The sequence below is a fragment of the Onthophagus taurus genome, chromosome 2, assembly GCF_036711975.1.
Source record: "Onthophagus taurus isolate NC chromosome 2, IU_Otau_3.0, whole genome shotgun sequence".
Taxonomy (NCBI): domain Eukaryota; kingdom Metazoa; phylum Arthropoda; class Insecta; order Coleoptera; family Scarabaeidae; genus Onthophagus; species Onthophagus taurus.
In genome coordinates, this window is record NC_091967.1 from 27,669,232 (window position 1) to 27,694,768 (window position 25,537).

The following is a 25,537-nucleotide window of genomic DNA, read 5'->3' on the forward strand; positions in this document are numbered from 1 at the left end:
TCTATCATAAAAGGCTTGAAAAGAATTTCTTAGCGATCTGGGAGAAATAGCTGCAGCTTCATCTTTTATTCGTTGCTCTAATTCTGTCAGATTTTGAGGTCGGTTTACATAAACTTTAGATTTTAAATATCCCCAGAAGAAGAAATCGCAAGGTGTAAGATCCGGAGATCGGGGTGGCCACTCTACAGACCCTCTTCTGCCTATCCAACGGGCCGGAAATACCGTATCTAAATATCGGCGTACATCTAAATGATAGTGGGGCGGTGCCCCATCTTGTTGAAGCCAAAGATCATCAAGATTTTCTTGGCAAGCTGGGATAATTTGCTGTTGCAATAATTGTAAATAACGGTGACCAGTTAGAGTACCTCGAATAAAGAAAGGTCCAATTATGTGATCTGCACAAATTCCCACCCATACGTTTAATTTCTGTGGTGTTTGAGTATGATTTTGAATCATCCAATGGGGATTTTTAGCGGCCCAATATCGAGAATTTTGCTTATTTACATTACCATTTAAACAAAACGTAGCCTCGTCAGAGAAAACCATATTATTGAGAAAATTTGGATTGCTGTTGATTCGCTCCATCATAAATTCACAAAATTCAACACGTCGACCGTAGTCATCTTCGGATAATTCTTGCAATAAAGTCGGTTTGGACGGATGTAAATTTTCTGCATGTAATATTTTGTGTATTGAACCTTTACTTAGAGCATGGTTTAAACATAACTGACGAGTTGAAATGTTTGGATTTTCTTCGATTTCTATGAGAATATCGATCTTTTTATCTTCATCTGTTGCAGATCTCTGCGGACCAGTCTTTGGCAGATCTTTAACGTTACCAGTTTCCCTAAAACGTTTCGAAGTTTTGCTAACTACTGATTGAGTGATTGGTTCTCGATGTGGATAACGCTCATTGAAAATTTCACATACTTCTAATTGTGTTCGTTTGCGATCCCCATAACCGACCATAATTAAAATTTCTATGCGTTCAGTTTCTGTTAAATGAACCATTTTTCTTTTTTGATCTACCAACTTATTTAAATAAACAAGATTCTGTCACATTCAATAGCTTACATTCAATTGTTAGGACAAATAAGATTTCGGATATCTAGATTCATGTTATTGGCAAAATTAACTTAATAAACTGTTTTTACATTTTTTCAAAAATTTTCTAGTATAAGGGTACTACAATTTTACGTCATCGTAAAGAGAAAAAAAATCTCTATCAAATGAGTCTAACGAAAGGGTACATTGCCATTTAAAAAAAAATTAATGTTATTCGTTGCTCATTTGTTTTCTGAAATAAAAACAATTGAATGGTGTCTTATTATGGCAAATCAAATATTAAACAACTTTTGTATAAAATGTTTTTTTGTAAAGTTGATACTTACCAAGATATATACTATATTCCATACATAATGGGCACCTGTATTAAAAGTGTCATTGTCAATCGTACCAGTATTCGTGTCCTTATAATTCTTGCAATATTTAGTATAATTTGTTATGGTATACCGGGTGTCCTGTTAAGGGTACGGAGCGGCGGTATCTCGACAACGGTAAGGCCTAAAGGTTTGGGAAAAAAATCCTTATAGGCAAAGTGAGTAAGAGAAATAACTGGAAATTATTTTGGAGTCCGTAATTCGACCGCTAGGGGACATAACCATGCCATAGAAAAACATAAAATTCCCGCTATCTCTGAAAGTTAGACGATGAGCTATAACTTTGACAACATCATTTAATAGCTTGGATAATACCGCATCGCTTTTGTTTTGTGATATTTCTCATATCTGTCATAATAGGGGAGGGGTAGGCCAATGCGTTTTCAAATGTTTACATTTTAATATCTCCTGGACCATTCAACCGATTTGAATATTTTTGGTCTTGTTTGCAAGAGCATTTCATGCTCTTTTAATAATTGTTTATGTCAGCAAAGTGCGGTAATGAACTTCATTACGTAACTCAAATCACCTCAAATGAGTGTGGTAATGATGACTTATCCAAGCAGCCGTAGATAATAGTTATTTATATTACAAGTGGGCTAGAATAGTATATTAAAAAACTAGTTTCGTAAGACATGCTTGAAATGCACGAATTCAAGTTGAAAAACGAGTGGCGAAGCCACGAGTTTTTTAATGAATGAGTGCTTTAAGTCTTATGAAACGTGTTTTTTATGCTATTTTTTGTAATTCGCGTTTTTATTTTTTTTTTTAACAAAAATAAAATAAATTTTGACAATGTAGGGAAATAGGTATGCAGCAGTTAGTAACACCGTAACACTTGAAAATAGAAATTTGAATTGACAATTAGAAACTGTCAAAACACAAAATATATTCACCTGAAAAAATGTTTCATGTACACCTCCCAAAATAAGAGAAATTGCTCAGTGTTCAATGTCCTCATCATTGTGGACCTTGTATTCGATGCTAAGAACGTGTTTAAACATCCATAGACAAAAATTGTCACATTGACAACTAGAAAAATTAATGACGCAATGTCACCAACTTGAACTGGCTCCATAAAATGTTACTAAAATCTCATTACAGCATCGGATGCTGTAAGGAGTCTCTTTACAGCACCCGTTTGAGTACTGTAATAGCTTTCATTACCGTCGCGAATTACAAAAACATAATTACAGTACGAGTGTGGAGAATTGCACGACGAGGTCGTAGACCGAGTCGTGTAATCACATGAGTACTGTAATTATGCTCTACCCCACGTGTGATATACAGCATTTTATCTACGGCTGCTAAAAATTACTAAAAAATCAATTTCTTTAAAAAAGTCTATTTGACATTTATAAAAATATTTTGAAATGATTGTTGACAATTTTGAATTGTCAGTTTCAACATGTTTACTCATCTAGAATAAGTGTTTTGAAATGTAAAACCATAACAATTAATGTTTATAATAAATAGTATTGTTTCTCTGTAAGTAGATAGCACATTTTCTTTTGTATTGTTGCTCGTTTCAATAAATTAAGTCTGTTCTGATTAGGCTAAAAATGCGTTACGTAATAAAACCAGTACGGTAATGAACTTCATTACGTAACTCAAATCACCTCAAATGAGTGCGTATCTACGACTCCAAGCAGTCGTAGATAAAATACTTTACCTGCCGCTAAATGCACAGTTTCTAGACAGTAACACAAAGTGTCACTTTACTGCCGCAAAATGGATAGCATAAAGTATGGTTTTGCTGCAGGTTGGCGATAAAAGATGTTTTCAGTAAGACCGTTTGGTTTAAAACAAATAAGCTAGAGGGCGTTATCTGCAGCGATTACATATTGTTATGATTTTTGAAAGAAAGTTAAATGGAACGGTACTATTTACCTTCATTAGCACTTTATCCAAGCTTAGAACTGGTTCAAAACTACTTTTGAGGCGTGTTTAAAGGCCAACGGATTAATGAAACATCAACAGTGATAATAAAATAATATAAACCAAAATACTTATTATCCGTGCGAAAAGTCAAGGCCCCTTACTTTAAAGATCGATATATTCGTAACCGCTCGATGAAAAAAATTGCGGTAAAGTTTATTGAAATCAGTGAACATTTCTGCGTATTACATGTTAATTTGGAAATTTTCGGGTCCGCAGTTTTGCTTATATCACGAGTTAAGTGAAAAAAGTGCCCGATTTTTGAGAGTGCCAGCAACTTTATCTACTTTGCGATTTTTTTTTCTCCTAAACTATTTTTTTTCAAATTTGAACTGGTGGTAAACCGATGTGTTCTTAATGTGGGACATATTTTATTTTTTCGATATTCCATATAGTTTCGCGTTAAATCGCGGTTTAGTAGGATGCGGTTATTTCGAAAACGACTTGGCGGATTACATCGAGGTTTTTTACCAAAATATGTCAAATAATGTCGGTTGTCGGATTCCGTTATCAGTTTTTCAAAATTAGTGCTCCCTAATTTTTTAAGGGCGATTTAATGGAATTACAAATTAAAGAGAAACAGAAATAAGCCTTGCGGGGAGATGGGTGTTCCAGCCAATCGGAACAGAGTTGAAGAGATGGTCCTGGCACTATTATTATTGTTCTGTGTACTTTCGTGCGCTTCAGATGGAACATGGCGTTATTATCAATTTTTATTGTAATAATAATTATTATTATTCTTGATGTATGTATATTAAAAACAAAATTAAAAATTCTGAAGAAAGTAGTTCCACGCTATTTAAATTTATATGCATTATTTATGTCTTATACAGTACTGGTCTCACGTAACTGGTTCGTTAGAACTTTTTTAGGTTCGTACAGTTTTGAAATTTTGGTAGTATGGGTTGTTCAGGAACTTACGATCTAAAATATTTTCAAGATGGCTGCCACTTCCGGTCTACCGGAAGTATACCATAACTTCGTTATTTTAAATGCAATGCTATAGTTTTTATTACAGCTTTTAATTGTGCGTAAAAAAATATATTGACTTTCATAAAAGTTATTGGTACCTAGCGTTTTTCGTTTTCGAGTTATTTTGATTTTAAGGTTTTTTGGCAAATTTCACCATGCTCTTTAAAACCCTATATCCCAGCCAACGTTCATTCAAAAAAGCTCTAAATTGGCACGATTACTCTTCAGATGCTTTCAAATAGATTCTCATATATTGTATCAGAGTACAGGCTGGTCAAAAATTGAATTACCGTTTCTCAATATTCAATGGGGAGAAAGTCGAAAATTTTAGGAAACCGTTTGTATTTTTATTAGAAGGCCATGACATTTTGACAGTTTTTTATTTAATTTATTTCTATTATTATTTGTACTATTAACTACGAATCTTTTAGTTCATTAGCTTTTACTTACCAAAAATAACAAACAGAAGATCAAATAAATGAAACTATTAAAACAAAAAGTTAATGGCAAAAATTAGATTTGAATAGAAATATAAATTTGTAATATAAATTTGTTATTAAATTGAATTTGGAAATGCAATGAAATACGATAAAATATTTATTTCGTTGTCTTCATCGCTGGTGACCGGAAATATGCGGTTTCTTTTGGTCTCGATATATCCAGAACTTTCTTAGTTCTTTATCAATTTTTTGAAATTTGTCTTTGTGATGGGCGTTAGGTTTGTTAGGCATCTCTCATTAAGTATTCGACACGCCCTGTCCAAAAGTTTATTACATTCGCCATCAATACAAAATAAATTTTAAATATCGGCGTTGGAATAATTTACCATGATGTTCAATAACTTACACTAGTCGTCAAATGTAACTAATGACAACAATAATACAAACATGGACCAAAAACTGTCAAAATTTCATAGGTTTCTAATAAAAAACCTGCATTTCGTGCATGTTTTAATAAATTTCGCAATATAAGGCACTCTACAATAAATAGGTATGGGAATGTTTATAGATAATTTGTAGAGAATTAAATTCTCTCTAGTGTTAGTTCTAGTTTTAGTTCTAATCTTAGTTTAATTCACACCGGCCGTGAAAGTCTTCGTACTTAAATTAAATTCTCTTTCTGCTGGCTAAAAAAATAAGGGGCGTTGCATTTAAAATTTTCGCCTTTCTCACCATTGAATATGGAGAAACAGTAATTCAATTTTTGACCAGCCTGTATAAGATACTCAGATACAACAAATGACAATCTATTTGACAACATCTGAAGAGTAATCGTGCCAACGTAGATGTTTTTTGAATGAACGTTGGCTGAGATATGAAGTTTTAAAGAGCTTGTTGAAATTTACCAAAACAAGCTTAAAAAAAAAAAAAAACTCGAAAACGAAAAACGCTAGGTATCAATAACTTTTATCAAAGTCAACATATTTTTTTACGTACAATTAAACGGTGTAATAAAAACTATAGCATTCCATTTAAAATAGCGAAGTTATGGTCTACTTTCGGTAGACCCGAAGTGACGGCCATCTTGAAAATATTTTAGATCGAATGTTCCGAATGAACAACCCATGCTAACAAAATTTCAAATCTCTACGAATAGTAGAACCTGAAAAAGTTCTAACGAACCAGGTACGTGAGACATCCTGAATACAAAAATGAAACATACTTATTGAATTTATAATAAAATAATTTTATCTAAAAGACGCCACGTCCCGTCTAAAGAACAGTAATAATAGCGCCAGCACCATCTCTTCAACTGTGTTTCCTTTCATTTGTAATTCCATTAAATCGCCCTTAAAAAATTAGCGAGCCCTAACTTTGAAAAACTGATAACGGAATCCGACAACCGACATTATTTGACATATTTTGGTAAAAACCGCGTTGAAATACGCCAGGAAACTAAATACAGGGTGCGGCAAAACTTCCTCCCTAATTTGAAGGTTGATAAAAAACAGATGGTACAAATTAACGAAACTGTATTAACACAAATGGAATCTACAGAATGGGAAGTTACGTTCCTATGTTTTACAAGTTTCTTTTTTTGAATAGTATATCGCTCAAGTGTTTTCCTTCGTTGTTAATGCATTGCCGAATGCGAGTTCGGAAGTTACCGTTATTGGATTGCACAAAACCCTCGCGAACTCAATGACAAGCGTCTGCATAGACGTGTTACCGTGTGGTGAGTGATAAACAGTGTTGGGATCATCGGCCCGTACTTTTTTGAAGAAGGAGGAATGGCAGTGACTGTTCACTCGGATCGATATATTCAAATGCTTCAAACTTTTATGGCAACAGTATTCAATGCGATACAGATTCAACAGGATGTGTGGCTTCAGCAGGACGGGGTCACTGCTCACACAAATAGGAGATCTCTTCAAGAACTGAGACAGCTATTTCCAGAACGCTTGATGTCTTTGCGCGAACACCCACTAGCCAGTACGATCTCCAGACCTTATTCCCTGCGATTTTTTTGTATGGGGGTTTCTTAAGACTGAAGTTTACAAACATCACCCGAGGACTCTGCCAGCCCTACGACAAACGATTCAAGAAGGCATTGCTCGTATTCCTCCAGAAATGCCTTGACTTTTTGCACGGATTGTAAGGGTCTGTGAAGTAAATAGTTCCATTAAACTTTTTTTCAAAAATCACAAAAATATGTAATCGCTGCAGATAACGTCCTCTAGCGTATTTGTTTTTAACCAATCGGTCTTACTGAAAATATCTTTTAAAAAAGCATAAAATGCTCTTTCCAACAAGATCCAAAATATTCAAATCGGTTGAATGGTCCAGGAGATATTAAAATGTAAACATTTGAAAACGCATGGGCCTCCCCCTCCCTTATTATGACAGATATAAGATATTATCGCAATATAAAAGCGATGCGTATTATCCAAGCTATTAAATGATGTTGTCAAAGTTGCTCATCGTCTAACTTTCTGAGATAGCAGGAATTTTATGTTTCTTTATGGCAGTTACGCCCCTTAGAGGTCAAATTACGAACTTCAAAATAATTTCCAGCTATTTCTCTTACCCACTTTGCCTATAAGGATTTTTTCCCAAACCTCTAGGCCTTACTGTTGTCAAGATACAGCTGCTTCTTACCCTTAACGGGACACCCGGTATAAAGTCATAAGCTTGTTTAATGTTGAAAAACAAGTTGTATACGTTGATCTCGTATTCCGACGCTTTAGCTAGAATTTCTTCGACTGTGTATCTGATCTATACTAGACCATTAATTAATTCAGCTAGGGGATTAAGCTGTTTGCTGATATTTGTCAATATTTGGTAGGTTGTGATGCCTATTTTTCAGTCGAAAAGGACGTGTAAGTGTTCTGTTAGGTAATTGCCTTACAATTTATACATTTCTGAAAGAATTTGATGAATGCCGTGTGCATTATTATATTTTTGAGCGTTTATTGCTTCTCTCTAACATTTTGTAATGTTGGGTGTGCTGTTTTTTCTTGTTCAGGTTCTGCTTGATCGTGTAGTGTTTCCTTTGGCTGGTTGTTTCCCCAGTATTTGGAAGTAATCTTTCAATATTTTCTACTGTTCTTTTTTATCGATTCTGGGTACTCCTAGGACTCGTCTCAAGTAATTAATCTCTGTAGCCTGCGTCTTAATTTTTTGATATTTGTTAGCTTCCACAACTCACATCTCAATGTCAATACAGGTCTAAATATCGTTTTGAACTACATCACACAAATGCAGATTTCTCACAAACACGGTGTCCTATTAGTGCTTTTCTGGTGTTTTTGTCATTCCTGTATAATGCAGTGAATAATGCTAGGCTCATTGGTCTCTTCCCATTGGTTCTTGTATTCATTTCTCAGTAATTTTATTTTGTCATCAAAAAATTAAAGTAAGTAAAGCTTTTCTGTTCTTATTAAACTAAGATTAGAACTGAAACTAGAACTAACACTAGAAACTTTCGGGTTTTGCCGTGCGTCTTTTAATAAAAGGTTTGACGTTTCGGAAGTCACTTCGAACCAGTTTCTGAAGAAGGTTGCAACATTGCCTCCGAAACGTCAAACCTTTTATTAAAAGACGCACGGCAAAACCCGAAAGTTTCTAGTGTTAGTTCTAGTTTTAGTTCTAATCTTAGTTTAATTCACACCGGCCGTGAAAGCCTTCGTACTTATACTTTTCTGTTCTTGTTTCTACATAGTTTGTCTGCTCTTCTTATACTTCGTTAAACCCACTTTGTAATTCTCTGTGTGGTGGTGATATTATTCCTCACCAATATATTATTAATTTCTACACGTGTTAAGTATTTTTAAATATAAATTATGTTATTTTGGAAAAATATGTATACAATGGAAATTTGAAACTTAATTGATAATAATAATAATGAAATTTATTTAGGACCTCATTATAATACATCTATACCAATGTGAAAGAATATAAACAAAATTTGAACTAGGTCCTAAACAGGCTATCGACCGAGGTCTTTCAGCCTGAGATAAATGATGTACGATGTGGCTATTTCTTATTTAGTATTTTCCATTCTTGAAATATTGTGAAAAAGTGTGGGAAATATTGGAACGTTGACTGTACTCGTCTTCATCAATCTTTCAAGCACCGACTCTGGAAAAGTTCTTGCTAATATTCTCTGCTAGTCACAATCCTCGTTCCTGAATTGGTGTGATTTCAGTCGTTTCATACAAAACTTGGTTGGAAGGGTTATGCAAGAAGTTGTTTCGATGTCTAATTCTTGTAATCTTTCTTAGTGCAGTACGTTCTGCTGCTTCTAGATGTTGTATTGTCCTTGGAGTAGAAAACCGTGTAAATACTATTCCAGTAAGTGTTGGAGAAACGTTGATTCCCAAAACATTTATTGTTGGAGATCTTTCGGTGATTCGGTGAAACGGAACAAGTTGATAACTGTAGTCTATACCTATCCAGATTTTTTTTTCTTTGTCCCTATGGGTACTATTGTTGGATATTCGACATCTCAATTTTGCTTATAGAAGGAAATGGTCTGAACCACACCATGCTGCATCAACGTTTTGTTTTATTAGAACCTACCACAGAGATAAGTGATCTTGCAATACCCGATTACATACTTACGCTCTAAATTTTAATAAGTCACAAAGGGTGAAATAAGGGTGAAATCTATTCTCCTCCAACTGTCTAATAGTGTAAATTTCAATCTATTAAATGACATCCTTTTGTGTCCCTTCGATTATAGATTTTTAAAGTGGCTGCCACAATTGTTGATTTTTTGTGCCATTCAGATGTAATAAGCCCTTCTAAGGTAATTCCAGTAGATATTCTTGTATAGAAGAACTTTTGTCGGTATTTTCTCTGCATAACATTAATTTGCGCAGACATTGTGGTTTCGATCCCACCGAGAATTTTCTGTCTATCTGTCCATCACATCTACACATAATTTAGTACTCATAGGTATCGTTCACTTCCAATAAGTGTTTTATTTTCTACTAATTTCTACTTGACTGACATCAGATGTTAGCGAAAACTCATAGAAGTAATAAATTACTTAGCGAAAATTTTCAATTTTATGTTCTTGTTTCTCATAAATACAAGAAAAGCCATATACTTCAGCGAAAATACGAAACACTATCTTTAAATGACAAGTTACTATTTTCAACCTTTTAAACAGATCTCTACCCATTTCGGTTCATTACAACCCGTTTCTAATTCCAATTGAATGCGATTCTCTCCGCGGTGAAAGTATAACGTGATGGAATTCGAGAAGAAGAATCACGTTAAAATACGTTAAAACTCATTAAAACAGTCTAACGCAGTCGTCTTTAGAAAGCTTAAAACTAAATGAATTGTAATTAAAATGGAGTCCAATGAAAAAAGATTAATATTAGTGTTATTCATATGAAAAATTTTAATTATGTGTTATTATTAGATTGGACACATAGTCAGTAGAAATGCTGTAATTCTATTGACTTTATTACTTGTGATTAATATTTAGTCTAACAATTAGTCACTACTAAAACAAAGATGATATTAGTTACAATCAATATAAATTTTATGAATGCTAACCTGGCAGAGGGTGTATTGATTTTCAAACAGAAGAAAACTTTTCCATTAGAAATTACATTATTATTTTGTAAACCACCAAAAGTTGATGCTTAATCGAGTATTATATTAATTAAATAGACATTTAAACAGTGTCATTAGCAGGTGTACTGGTAACAGATACTGCTTGCTGATTTCATAACGGGAGAGGTATTTTTAAACTTGTCTCTCCATTGCTGTAACTTAACTGCAGAGTTTAAAAAATTTAATTCTTAACTCTTACTTTTGGTGTTAATAAATCAGATAAAAAATTTCAATCAATCCCGTAACCAGAAGTGATACTTCATCAGTCATATACATATAATTGTGAAAATTTAGAGTGTAGGTAACTTAAATTATAGATATTTGGGCCACAGCGTGGGTTTAAAGATTAAACTGAACAAGGTACACTATAAAAACTTTTAGTAGTTAAATGCTTCTGCCTAGTTTTGTCAAAATTTGTCAATGAATATAATTGTGTATGTATTCATGGAACATTGAATAGAGATAAGTACTAAAATTTTTTTTAGAAGTTTTGGAAGATTTATAAAAAGCCTGTAACGGTTATCCTGTAACGGTATTTGGTATCTGATGCATCTGCGATCGATTGGTTGCCTTTATACTATATGTCAGATATCGACGCAAAAGTCGATTTTTTTAATACAGAATTGAAGAACTTATACGATCGTCATGCACCCTCAAAATTGCGTAAAACAAAGCGTTTGCCTGCTCCGTGGCTCAATAACGAGATCAGAGATCTTATGCGTAAGCGCAACGTGGCTAAGGTCCTTCTTCGCCGAAACGCTTCGAATATTAATAGAAAAAACTACCGCGTTCTACGGAACCTCTGTAACCACCGATGCAGAAATGCCAAAAAAATTTACAATTATCAGAAGTTATCTTACGCAACACCAAAAACGTTTTGAAGGACCATGCGTTCTCTTGGCGTAATTGAAACTTCTTCCTCCCATAGCTTTGATTGTAATTCGTTAGCTGCATATTTTGCCAACTCGCCCATTACTCTTGACGAATCAATCAAGAAATCAACATTGCTCACTATCAGTGGTTCTGCTCTCGTCAATTCTCGGTTTTCCTTCACCATGTTAGATGAATCTCAGGTTCGGGACGCTCTTACAAAAACGCGCTCTACAAGTGTTGGTGCTGACAATGTTAGTGTTAGGCAACTCCTTCCCATTTTGGACATTACTTTATTACTTCATATCTTTAATTTCTCCATAGAGTCTTCGACCTTTCCTAAGATTAAGTGCCCTACTCGCCTAAGTGATTTTCGGCCAATATCGATACTTTCCGTATTATCTAAGGCACTTGAACGCTTGGTGTATAATCAAATGCAGGATTACCTTGATGAGCATAAACTAATTACAGACTATCAATCTGGTTTACTTCATCTTCTTCTTCTGTGTTTCAAAGTCATAGTGGTGTGCCTCAAGGAAGTGTATTGAGCCCATTACTCTTTTCAATTTTTATAAACATTGTTACCATATTTATTTCATGCAATTATCACTTATATGCGGATGATCTTCAAATCTATACATCAACAACTGTGAATGAGCTCCCGGTGTCATGGCGCGGCGTAATGACGATCTGTCCAGGATACTTCACTGGTGTAAATGTTTTGGCCTGAGTTTGAATATTGCCAAGACACAAGCTATAGCATTCGGTTCAAAACCTTTACTTGCAAAATTTTACTCTTTCAATGATACGCAACTGATACTTGGTGACAATGTTATACATTTCACCAATACGGTCAAAAACTTGGGGGTGACAATGGACTCAGCGCTGTCTTGGCGGTGTCAAATTCAATCTGTCTGTAGGAAGGTCTATTTTTGTTTTCATTCCTTGCGTAAACTTGGTTGTTTCCTTCCCCTTGCTGTCCGTCGTAATCTTTATTACTCATTAATACTGCCCCACATAGACTATGCTGATGCGGTGTATCCCGACCTAGCAATTGCCCTCCGTAACAAATTGGAAAGATTGCAGAACAATTGCCTACGCTTTATTTTTGACCTGGGTAAGTACGACCATGTGACGCAATATCGAAATCACCTTCGTATGTTGACTGTCGAAAAGCGCAGATCCTTCCGTATACTGACTACATTATATAAAATACTTTCTTCTCGGACCCCAGTATACTTGTACACGAACTTTCAATTCATGTCGTCTCGTGGTCTGCCTACTAGAGCACAGTCTGATCCTTACTCATATTTCCCATTCATCGCACCGAGAGATATCATGGATCTTTCACGGTGCAGGCTATAAAGCTTTGGAATAGTTTACCCACGGAAATGCGCAACACTCGGAATTTTCTAACATTTAAGGTCTGCTTAACACTGCAATTATCTGAATCTAACTCTTGATGTCACCTGCTTCTCTTCTCTTTTTATTTTTTTTTTATTTTCTCTTTTTTATCTTCCTCTCTATCAACTGTACTCGTTGTGTTTCTTCTTTTTTTTTTCCCTTTTCCTCTGCTCTTTTTCTTCTTTTTGCTTAAATGTTGAATTATTTAATAATGCCATATTAATTTTTTTTTTTACATACATTGTTGGTTGGGTCTTTTGGAAGACATCGCTCTTGGCGATAAACTGACCTTTAGTCAACATACACTATTAATTAATTCATTTATGTATACATATATACACTACTCTCCAAAATTATCGCACCACCTAAATTATGCATTAAGTTTAAAGGTTTTTTTTTTGAATCAACGGATGGATTTGATGATTCTTTCTTCACGATATAGGTTGATTTTTAATTAAGAAATGTGTTGATGGTTTCTGACAATTGTCAACGTTATACCCATATACGGGGTGTAAAAAGAAATTTGTTTTTTCTTCTAATTTTGCAACACCCTGTGGAATTTATCAGAAAGAACCGCTACATTGTGGACGGACAGAATGAAATTGGCAAGACATATAAAATTATTGAAGAATATTAATATATTAATGAATTAATGATACTTAAAAAAATAGGGATATACCAGCATTCCCTCTAAGGCATCCGTGTAATCGATCACCAGAAATCTCAGTTCCGATTGGACCCCGAAGTGAACCGCTATGATATATATTCATTTAAAATGGTCGTGTTTTCGGCATGTTTTGAGCATTCTGTATAAAATTGTGCGTGGTAACTTTTTCTATGATTTATGGCCAAGATGACTGAATCACAAAAAAAAGTTAAGAAAATAAATAAGTATAAGTAATCACTTTACACAATTCCTGTAGTAAATGAAAATAATTACTAACAATTACTGTATTACTTTGGTACAGTGGAACGACAAGTCGAACCTCATAAGAAATGAAAATTATATATTGATAGTAAGTTATATACAGGGTGTATCTGAATGACGTGCCCAAACTTCAGGGGGTGATTTTTTAGGCAATTTTAAGGGTACTTTCTTATATCTCTTATAGGCCCCTTCAAAAATGGCGAAAAATTTTGGTTTATTTTTTTTTCCCGAAAACCGTAAACACCAGGAAAATGAAATTTGGGAAATAAGTTTAGCTTATCATATGTTTCGAACCTATTTGTACTTTCAATCTTCCCTTCTAAGTTACTAAACATAACCACCCCCGTTCAATTTTTGTCTAGATCTTTTTTATGACGGTGATAAATACATTGGAAATATTTTATTTAGATAGACGAAAATATTCTAAAACTTTTTTGCTTCTGTGATGTTCTTCGAATAGTTAATAGTTTCTGAGAAAAAAATTAATTAGGCAAATACTAACTGTTAAGCTGTAGCGTTGTTAAGCGAAAGTTGGAATGAATTTTTAAAGAAAAAATCTTAGCAGGCTTAGCAATCTTTGTCAGAAATATTTTTGACGTTTAAATGTCAGTGGTTTTCTTACTATTATTATTGTTTTATTTAAAATTTTGAAACGTCGAGTGAACGAGTGTAAATGCGATAGAACTTTATTCGAAAATTAATTTGAAAAACAATAATAATAGTAAGTAAAACACTGACATTTAAACGTCAAAAATATTTCTGACAAAGATTGCACAGCTTACTAAGATTTTTTCATTCAAAATTCATTCCAAATTTTGATAGACGTTTAACGGGCAGTGTTTGCTGTATTATTTTTTTTCTCAAAAATTAGTCGTTTTTGGAAAAATTTTAGAGAGACAAAAAAGTTTTAGGATAGTTTCATCTACTTATGTAAAATTTTTTTTAATGTATTTACCATCTGCATAAAAAAATTTTTGCAAAAAATGTAAAGGGGGTGGTTACGTTTAGTAGTTTAGAAGGATAGGTTGAAAGTACAAACATATTCCTCAAACTACCGTTAGAGTATTACTTAGTTGTCATTAACTTTAAAAATAATGTGATATAAAAATTATGAAAAATGGGACATGATAGTTTGTTTTATACAATCTGGGAAGCATGCAGAGGCTGCAACGAGACGAGATTTTCATAAAGTCTCGTCTCGCCAATGAACTAATAAGTCTTGTATCAAATCTCGTCTCGCAACTTCCACTCTCGTCTCATCTCGTTTCTCATACGAGAGTCTCATAAAAGTATGGAAATCTCGTCATGCATAATCTTATTGTTTCAATGCAATAACGAATACTTAAATACTTGCTATAATGTAAGAGTCAGAAGAGAGAATTACAACCCTCAGCCTGTCGGTTCCCTCAGCTCCTGCATCCGTTCTCCTTCGGAAGGCGTAGGATTTACTGCATACAAAACGTCAAAACCTTTTCCGCTCTAGAATCTTCTCGTTCCTCCAATGCCGTTACTGTCGAACGTTGGCCTTCTGATTGATGGAAATAGGCTTTGTATACATCTTCAAATTTCTGAAATTCTTGAATTTCTGTCTCTTTTAATTCTTGCCTCCATCTTGTCATATCAAAAACTTCTATCTTATGCCGCGAATCGAGAATTAAAACTGCAGCATAAATCTAATTAGTTTTACGATAATGTTTCAATATTTTGTCTCTCGCAGCCTGAAAACTAACAATAAACTGCTCTTCGACAGCCTTTCGATCTGCCTTTCGGTCCCATGCAAATATTTTGTTCTCAATAGTATTTGACGTACTTCTCTCCTCAGAGTTTCTTGGAAAGTATTTGAAAGTTGACTAGTAATTTATGCACTTCTTCTAGCAGTATCCCTTCTTTGCTCTCAAGAGCATATGGTTTTAAATCAACAACATTTTGACACAATGCACCAAGTCTACCTTCAAGAGGTACTTTCAACATATCATTACTGGTATTCTAGCGTGTAGATACGAAAATATTTACAGAAATATTGCAGATATTATTTGCAGAAATACTTACCTGCGAGACTCTCGTACGAGACGCAAGACCTCATGCAAGAGATTCGAGACGAGACCAATGAAAGTCTCGTCTTGTCTTGTCCGATTATGATATAATCTACAAACTAGCGGTCAATTCGAAAAGAAAAGATCAAAAACTTATACACCGAATGAAGACTGAGAATTAGAAGAAGTAGTAGTTTTAGGGGCAATGGGAAATAATCCACAGATATCAACGCGGCAATTTAGTGTAACCACGGGAATTCGAAGAACCAAAGCTTTTGAAAAAATTCAGATTTAAGCCATACAGAACTAGCAAAGTCTCAAATTACTTCAGACTAGGAGATTTTGAACGGCGCATGAATTTTTGCCAATGGTTCTTGGGAAAATGTGACGAAGAACGCAATTTTTCTTTAAATTGTATTTGGACAGATGAAGCGTATGTGAGTAGTGCTGGTGCACAAAAAATATTTGAATATATTTAGGGAACAAATCGAACCTGTTGTTGACGATTTACCTCTAGCTCACCTGCGAAATGTATTTTTTCAACATGATGGCGCACCACCTCACAATGCTGCTATTGTCAACAATTTATTGACCGCAGCTTTTGGTGATTGTTTGTTAGGTAATCAAGGTTCTATTCGTTGGGCGGCTTGGTCACCGGACCTAACACCTATGGTTTTTTTCCTTTGGGGAAGATTGAAAGATGTTATCTATAAACAACCAATAAATAGCAATTAGAACCCGCAGTTGTGAACGCTTTTGCAATACTTAGGTCCATTGAGCTTATGAACTTGGCAAAAAGGGCTAAAAAAAGATGTCAACTGTGTATAACACAAACCATTTTGGGGTCATTCTCTATAGAAATGGGATTTACTTTTGTTGTTATTTGTTGCTATACAGGGTGTCTCAGCGAGACCAGTCATTAGACGTTTCTGGGGTTCTGGCGAAACTAAAAATTTGAGAATTCAGACTTAAGTATTATCAATTGCGATCTCTTCGACTAAAATATTTTCAAATTTCTTGCACTTCCGGTTATACCGGAAGTCGCCACCTACTTTATTTTTTTAAATGGAACACCCTGTATATTTTTACATATTTGGATTTGTCTGTTTCAAGGTTTATATATAACTTTACTTTTTGCAATTTGATTCGACCGTTCTCGAGTTATTCGAATTTTTCTAGAAAAATCTGCTCGAGAAGACATTTGTTCAAAAAATCAGAGAACACTCGATTTTTGGGATATCAATTTAGGATTCAGAACATGCTTTAGCAACATGATAGAGTATGTTTTGGTGCCGAGAATGACTCTCTAGAACGTTTGGTCACTTTACTATGGCACGTTAATTTTTCAAAATTTGGAAGTACCATAAAGTAAGTACCTTCATTTTTTTAAATGGCACCCCCCATATTTTATTACTTAGTCGTCTTCGGTGTCTCATTCTACATCTTTTATATCCCATATGTCCCATACCTAACATTAATAGTTTGAGAAATAATTAGGGTTTTTTGAAAAATGCACACATATCATATGGATATTTAGCCTAGTGTGCCATGAAAAACAAGTCTTCTCAATGAGTTCTTGTCAAAGACTCACTTGTTTACGTCACTTGATGCATGTGAGTTAATAACTATCTGTTATGTCCCTTAATATTAGTACTGAAAAGAGTTAAAATCGATAACAATAACGAAAGTAATATTTACACAAATCAAGAAATTCTTAATTTATTTTTTATGCATGAAAAGCGCGACAAAGTTCGTAGTATGATTCCCAGAACTTCTTTGGCTGCTCGAATTGAGGTGTTGGGACTGTGCTCGAAATAATCCAAGGCATTCACCTCTTCCGTTGCATTATCTACTACATTTTTGGTCAGTTTAACACGTGATTAATTCGTCCAAAATGCAAAAAATTTGCTTCTATTCTTCTAAATTTACCTTTTGTCATCGGAGGTAAATGTGGATAATTTTCATTAAACATTCTACAAGTTCTACTAAGAACTTTGTCGCACTTTTCGTTCACAAAAAATAAATTATGGATTTCTTCATTTGTATAAACATTATTTACGTTATTAATATTCATTTTAACTGGTTTTAGACTTACAAGCATCATACAACGTATATCAGACTTTGACGTTTGTCAATAAGTCATTAAACATTTGTTTTCGATGGCACACTAGGTTAATATCGATATAATATGTGAGCATTTTTCAAAAAACCCTAATTATTTCTCAAACTATTAATGTTAGGCATAGGACATATGGAGTATAAAAGATGTAAAATGAGACGCCGAATACGACTAAGTAATAAAATATGGGGGATGCCATTTAAAAGAATGAAGTTATGGTGCTTCCAAATTTCGAAAAGTTAACGTGTCATAGTAAAGTGACCAAACGATCTAGACAGCCGTTCTCGGCACCAAAACATACTCCATCATGTCGTTTAAGCATGTTCTGAATCCTAAATTGATACCTCAAAAATCGAGTGTTCAATGATTTTTTGAACAAAAGTCCGCTGGAGCAGAATAACTGGAGAACGGCTGAATCAAATTGCAAAAAGTAAAGTTATTTATAAACCTTGAAAACAGACAAATCCAAATATGTAAAAATATACAGGATATACATTTACAAAAATAAAGTAGGTGGCGACTTCCAGTATAACCGGAAGTGCAAGAAATCTGAAAATATTTTAGTCGAAGAGATCGTAATTGATAATACTTAAGTCTGAATTCTCAAATTTTTGTTTTCGCCAGAACCCCAGAAACGTCTAATGACCGGTCTCGCTGAGACACCCTGTATATTTATTTTTGTTTTATAATAAGTTTTATTAATTTAATCCGCTTCTTGTTTATGAATTTGTTTTAATTGATTGTATCCAACTATCTTAATACTACTTATAAATATAATTTCGTTTTTCTTTTATTTCCGAGGCCTACTTTTTCAAAAACTGCACATTTAAGTTTTAAAGTTGTATATTTCAAAGAAGACTTGATCGAAATATCAAGTGTGCTATATTTTTAGAAAGGAAATTTTATGCACTCGTCGAATTTGCGAAAATATATAGGATCTGTTCCATTTAAAAAAATCATTTTTATGTCAATAACTACTAAAATATTGCTTTGAGGGAAAGGTAACTTACTCCATCGAAATCTAGATAAAAAGTTGCTTTGGAAATATTTTCACAGAAATTAAGATTTGTCAATAAGAAAAAAGTTATGACGACTTTTCGAAAATGCACTTTTTTCAAAAACAGCCTGTATCTCTGAAATCGTACAAGATATCGATATGCGGTTTTCGCCATTAAGTTTCTTATAAAAATCGAACTTCAGACATTTTCTGATGTCATTTTTCCTCCATCTCTTATAGAAGTAGGAGTTTCCCTTTAAAAGTGTCCAATTTGGCCCACCCTGTACAGTGTTACTTATACATACTTTACACGAAACTACTCAAACTATTAAATGTTACTACTACGTAAATGATTTCTTGTCTTCGATTTTATTTCTGCACAATAAATTCCAACCGTTTTAAAAGAAAATTGTTTATTTGATTCAATAAACCCAATATTTTCACTCCGAATCATTCTCTGTTTCACGCTCTCACTCTCTCTTCCTCTCTCTCTTGAGCTTGCGAGAATCTTTTTCCATCTCTTTCAATCTTCTCTCACTTCAAAACAGCAAAAAGTCGGCCAACTTGTTCCGTTTTTACTCAGTAATTGCCGCGATGTCGACCGTTAAACATCTCATTTAATCACAAGTACTGGTAGAACTTTAAAAACTAAAAAGATATAATATACTAGTGGCCGGATTTTCTAAAGTGTTTTGAAATGAATAAAACCGTTCATAGACTTTCGGATTCTTATAAAAGCTTCAAAGAAGAAGAAGAAAAGTTCAAAACGCACGGGGAAATACGTTTTAAAGCGACCTCCTTAGATTCTTTAGCGAATTCCGATTCGAAATCTAGCGAAAGTTCTTCATCGGATCCAGAAGAATCTGATTTTGAGGATTCAAAACCATTTGTACAGAAAAAGAAGCTATGTGACTATATGAAACGTGAATACGTTCCAAAAAATCTTAGTATTCACGAAAATTTAGTTACACTAGTGTCAAAAACTGTTCAATCTGAGCAATTTGTATTAAATAATGATCAAAATCGGCTGAAAATCAACGAAGTTGAAACGAAAGTAAAAAAAGGTGATGAGAAAACCGATAAGGGCCGAATGGAAACGATCCCAGAAGAAATAAATGAGCCAAAAGTGTCTGTTAGAGACATCTTAGCACGTTTTGAAAATTTAAAGGACAAAAATGCTAAAAGCGTCGATAGCAATGATAAAATAGATTCCAAAGATGCTAATAATAACGAACAGATAGACAAAGTCGGTCAAAACGAGGTAACATTTCAAAGCACGGTGACTTCTCAAACAGCAAATATTGAACTTGTTTATTTTGATTTTACTTAATAAAAGATTGATAATAAACTAAATAATTTTAATTTATCTCTATGAATTTGAGGTTAAAAGCTTTCTAAAACAACATCTGGTTAATAAAACTGTTAAAACCGTTAACATTATTATCGTTATAAGCTTTGTTGTTCGAATTTAACGGACCGGGAGATATAATTTAATCAAGTAACATGTTGCAAGTGAGGAAATTACTTTCATATTAGCTATCTTTGATTAGTTAATAATCTTAATTTTGTTCTTGCTTGTTGTATTATGGAGTATATTTTCTCATGTTTCAGTTACAATCAAAGTTTTCTCCGCCAATAAAAACCCAACCTTCGCCACCATCTGAAAGATTGGAGTCAATAACAATTTTAGCAGAAGATTCTTTAGTACAAGAAACTAAAGTCGGATCAAAGAAAAGAGATGTAACACCTCCACCGCCATCTACTGGCAGATTTTCGTTACTTCAATTTGCCGAGAAACATTTTAGAAACTGTTCCGAGTAAGTTTTCTAGTTCTTTTTAATTAAATCTTTTTTGATACGGTCAATTACACTGTTAAGGTCTGTTAAACTTGAAACCCGTTGAAATCTTATGAATTTTTATAAAGATAACTGTAAGTTGCAAAAAGAAAGGTTAATAAGATAAATGACTTTAAGGATCATCTTTCATCTATATTAGATTTTTACGTCAATTTTACCTTTATTAAAAGAGATTTTTGGTTACTTAAATGTTGTCTTAATAAGCAATTTATTCTACTGATTAGACAATGCTATTACTATTAATTTACCATAACTACATACAGAGTGTCTCAGCGAGACCGGTCATTAGATGTTTCTGGGGTTCTGGCCAAAATAAAAATTTGAGAACTCAGACTTAAGTATTATCAATTACGTTCTCTTCGTCTAAAATATTTTCAGATTTCTAGCACTTCCGGTTATATCGGAAGTCGCCGCCTACTTTATTTTTTTGAATGGAATACCATGTATATTTTTACATATTTAGATTTGCCTGTTTTGAAGGTTTATAAATAACATTACTTTTTGCAATTTGATTTGGCCGTTCTCGAGTTATTCGAATTTTTCTAGAAAAATCTGCTCCAGCGGACATTTGTTCAAAAAATAATAGAACACTCGATTTTTGAGATATCAATTCAGCATTCAAAACATGCTTAAACAACATGATGTTCAACAATATGTTTTGGTGCCGAGAACGGCTGTCTAGATCGTTTGGTCACTTTACTATGACACATTAACTTTTCGAAATTTGGAAGCACCATAACTTCATTTTTTTAAATGGCACCCCCCATATTTTATTACTTAGTCGTTTTCGGCGTCTCATTTTACATCTTTTATACTCCATATGTCCTATGCCTAACATTAATAGTTTGAGAAATAATTAGGGGTTTTTGACAAATGCTCACATATCATATCGATATTAACCTATTGTGCCATGGAAAACAAATGTTTAATGACTTATTGACAAACGTCAAAGTCTGATTTCTGTTGTTTGATGCTTGTGAGTCTAAAACCAGTTAAAATGGATATTAATAACGTAAATAATGTTTATACAAATGAAGAAATCCATAATCTATTTTTTGTGCACGAAAAGTGCGACAAAGTTCTTAGTAGAACTTGCTGAATGTTTAATGAAAATTATCCACATTTACCTCCGATAACAAATGATAAATTTAGAAGAATAGAAGCAAATTTTTTGCATTTTGGACGAATTAATTACGTGTTAAACTGACCAAAAAATGTAGTAGATAATGCAACGGAAGAGGTCCCAACGCCTCAATTCGAGCTCTCAAAGAAGATCTGGGAATCATACTACGAACTTTGTCGGGCTTTTCATACATAAAAATAAATTTTGAATTTCTTGATTTGTGTAAATATTACTTTCGTTATTGTTATCGATTTTAACTCTTTTCAGTACTAATATTAAGGGACCTAACAGATAATTATTAGCTCACATGCATCAAGTGAGTCTTTGACAAGAACTCATTGAGAAGGCGTGTTTTTTATGGCACACTAAATATCCATATGATATGTGTGTATTTTTCAAAAAACCCTAATTATCTCCCAAACTATTAATGTTAGGTATGGGACATATGGGATATAAAAGATGTAGAATGAGACACCGAAGACGACTAAGTAATAAAATATGGGGGTGCCATTTAAAAATATGAAGTTATGGTACTTCCAAATTTTGAAAAGCTAACGTGCCATAGTAAAGTGACCAAACGTTCTACAGCCGTTCTCGGCACCAAAACATACTTCATCATGTTGCTTAAGCATGTTCTGAATCCTAAATTGATATCCCAAAAATCGAGTGTTCTCTGATTTTTTGAACAAATGTCTGCTGGAGCAGATTTTTCTAGAAAAATTCGAATAACTCAAGAACGGCCGAATCAAATTGCAAAAAGTAAAGTTATTTATAAACCTTGAAAGCAGACAAATCCAAATATGTAAAAATATACAGGGTGTTCCATTTAAAAAAATAAAGTAGGTGGCGACTTCCGGTATAACCGGAAGTGCAAAAAATCTGAAAATATTTTAGTCGAAGAGATGGTAATTGGTAATACTTAACTCTGAATTCTCAAATTTTTATTTTCGCCAGAACCTCAGAAACGTCTAATGACCGGTCTCGCTGAGACACCCTGTATAAATAAAGCATTAGAGTTAATAAAATAACGAAAACCATTAAAAGTGCGATTTCCACGAAATATTTAGAAATTGATTTAATGGGCGATAGTTGGATTGCGTTGGATTAAAAAGAAGACTAATAAATTCATTGAAGTGATCTGCACTCAACTTTCTTAAATTTTATATTGCAATAATAGAGGAATTAAAAAAAAACCTTAAATTGGCATTTATTATGGCTTGAACTGAATAAAGAGAAAAACAGATACTCTGACTTTAATACATTTGATTCCAGTCTGTTGTATGAGAGCTGTTCGGTTACTGGGATATATTTGTGAACTACAGACAGGTTTTTCTCCGGTGTTTTTTTGAATAAAATGACAAAATTGTCAGCCACACTACCAGGGTTGTCCCATTTTTTCGTGTTCCTGATTCTTCTACCATCCACAAGTTTTTGTTTGAACACTCTGTATAAATTTTGATATCGTATTTAAATTTCCTATGCTTTTCTTCAACTTTTTCATCTGACGCGTTATTCTCGTATCTGCCACCGTTTTTAAGATACCTTGGGAAAATAGCCATAAATTTACAAGTAAACCACGTAGTTGACCACATGTCTACCGCCCCCTAAAATATCTGCACGTCGTTCACTAACACTCTATATGTGTTAATACGTAAAGCATTTTAGAGTTATATTAGAATTTATAAATGTTAATAAACATTTTTAAAAACTTGGTTAAATTTTTAAAAACGGCATTAAAGAAAAATACCTCCAAAACGATTAGAAATTAAGAAATGAAACTTTATGAGGTTATAGAATGTTTAGGGTTAGATTGAATCAAATTTTAAGTTTTCGTGTATAACAATTTATATTATATGAAAAGAAACGATTGTTTTTTCCAAAATAGTTAGGAATTAAGATATGAATTGAATTTTTTTGAGGGTAAAACGAAACGTTTGAGTTTAGGTTACACCAAATTTTAAGCGGCAGGGTCATTTTAATTTGTATTTGTGTTTGTTGAAAATGGAATTAAAATTATTTTCCCAAAAACAGCGTGAAGTTAAAAATAAAAAAAAAAATTGTAGGCTATAAAATGAACGTCTTTAAGGTTTGGTTATATTAAATTTAAAGTGCTATTCTGGAACGTAATTTTTATTATTTATTAACTTCGCTTCGTGATAGAACATGACCGAGCTGTAGACCTCACAGCTCGGTCATGTTTCGCTTTCCACTCTACGATTGTTTTAATTAATTTGACATCTCCTGGAATTAATACCGAGTTCTTCATCGATCTTTTCTATTTACTAATTAATTCTTATTTATTTTTTATTGATAGGGTTTCCATTCCCCAATTATTTTTTCGAAGTGCATTTGTAAAGTGTGTTTATTTTTCGAAAATTCATTTTTACTCGGTTATTAATTGAGGAGCTTGGAAATAAAAGCGGCCTTGTCCCACAATAAAAATTGTTCGGGAGAACACTTCTAGATTGATTTGCAATAAAAAAGTAATAAATATAAATATACAGTTCGTCCGTAAAGTAGCGGATATAGGTGATAAAATCATTATAAACGGTTTATGGAAAGATGCCTGACACGGGTCTAAAGATTTTTTTTTGCAATTTTGTGATGTAGATTTAAAAATTTTTCCGCCATTTTTAAACAAGTTATGACGTCATCGATATTTTTTTTTCAAATAACCATCCCCTTTTATTACAGAATAAGAAAGAGAATTCTTTCTGAATTTAATTTAGTCAATATTAATATTACATAAGAAAAATTACTTTAAAGTATAATTACTTCAAATTTGCTGGACATGATAAAAATAGCAGTAGCCATGAGTAACTATGGTAACCAATTATTTGACACAACTCCTTCCAATTATGGAAGGAGTCATGTCGTTTGAAACAATCTCTCTCCATTTAAGATTTGCAGACACATATTTGCGGATATTGTCTATATACTTGTCCAAATTTGTAAAATTCTTGCAACAACGAGTCATTGCCCGTGGATGGGGTTTATATTATAGGGATGATATTTTGCGGTTTTTAAAATTTTGTGATTCATTGATTTACTAATGTCCAGGTTCGACCCACTACGTTTTGTTGAACATCCCCTGAAATATTCGGTCGGCCAGACTTCATAGATGCCCATGATTTTTATATTTGGTCCCAGCTGAGCTTACCATACTCATTAACCTCATTAACCAAAGGCGATCAGGATATGTTGCATTAACGAGATCAACTACTTACTAAATCAATTTTTGACACTTAGGAAATTGTTTACAATAATTGGATACCATAGTTACTCATGGTTACTGTTATTTTTATCATGTAAAACAAATTTAGAGTAATTAAACTTTAAAGTAATTTTTCTCCACAATTTTCGCATTTAACCAATATTAATATTGGAGTTGTGTATTTTTCTTATCGTCGTGTGAATTAATGAAACTAAATATTGCACTTAAACATTATAATAGTTTATTGTGAAGGAACTTTCAAATTTCGTTTCGATGAGCTCCTGTTTAAGTTTATATTCGATGACGTCGATTTCCTGAAGATGACTGTCACACAGTCGAAACCGATAGAAATCTAATTTATATACAATAAATATTACCGTTTAAGTGCAATATTTAGTTTCATTAATATTAATATTGATTATACTAAATTCCGAAAAGAATTCAGAAAGAAATTCCTTTCTCCACAGTTTAAAAAAAAACTAATAAAAACCAAAAAAAGACGTTAATTGACCTTAGGAACTCACTTCTGAAAAATGGTTTCAATTGATTTACGCGTTTTCGAGTCCTCTAGCG

The 25,537-nt window shown here is 33.4% G+C and overlaps 1 protein-coding gene across 1 annotated transcript in view; it reads left to right on the forward strand.

Moving 5' to 3' along the window:
- Window positions 1-25,537, forward strand: part of LOC111429383 (uncharacterized) — a 72,037-nt gene that overhangs the window by 18,502 nt on the left and 27,998 nt on the right. The window contains exon 6 of the mRNA XM_023065280.2: window positions 20,383-20,588. Coding sequence (XP_022921048.1) covers window positions 20,383-20,588 — 206 coding nt within the window. The remainder of the gene's footprint in view (window positions 1-20,382; window positions 20,589-25,537) is intronic.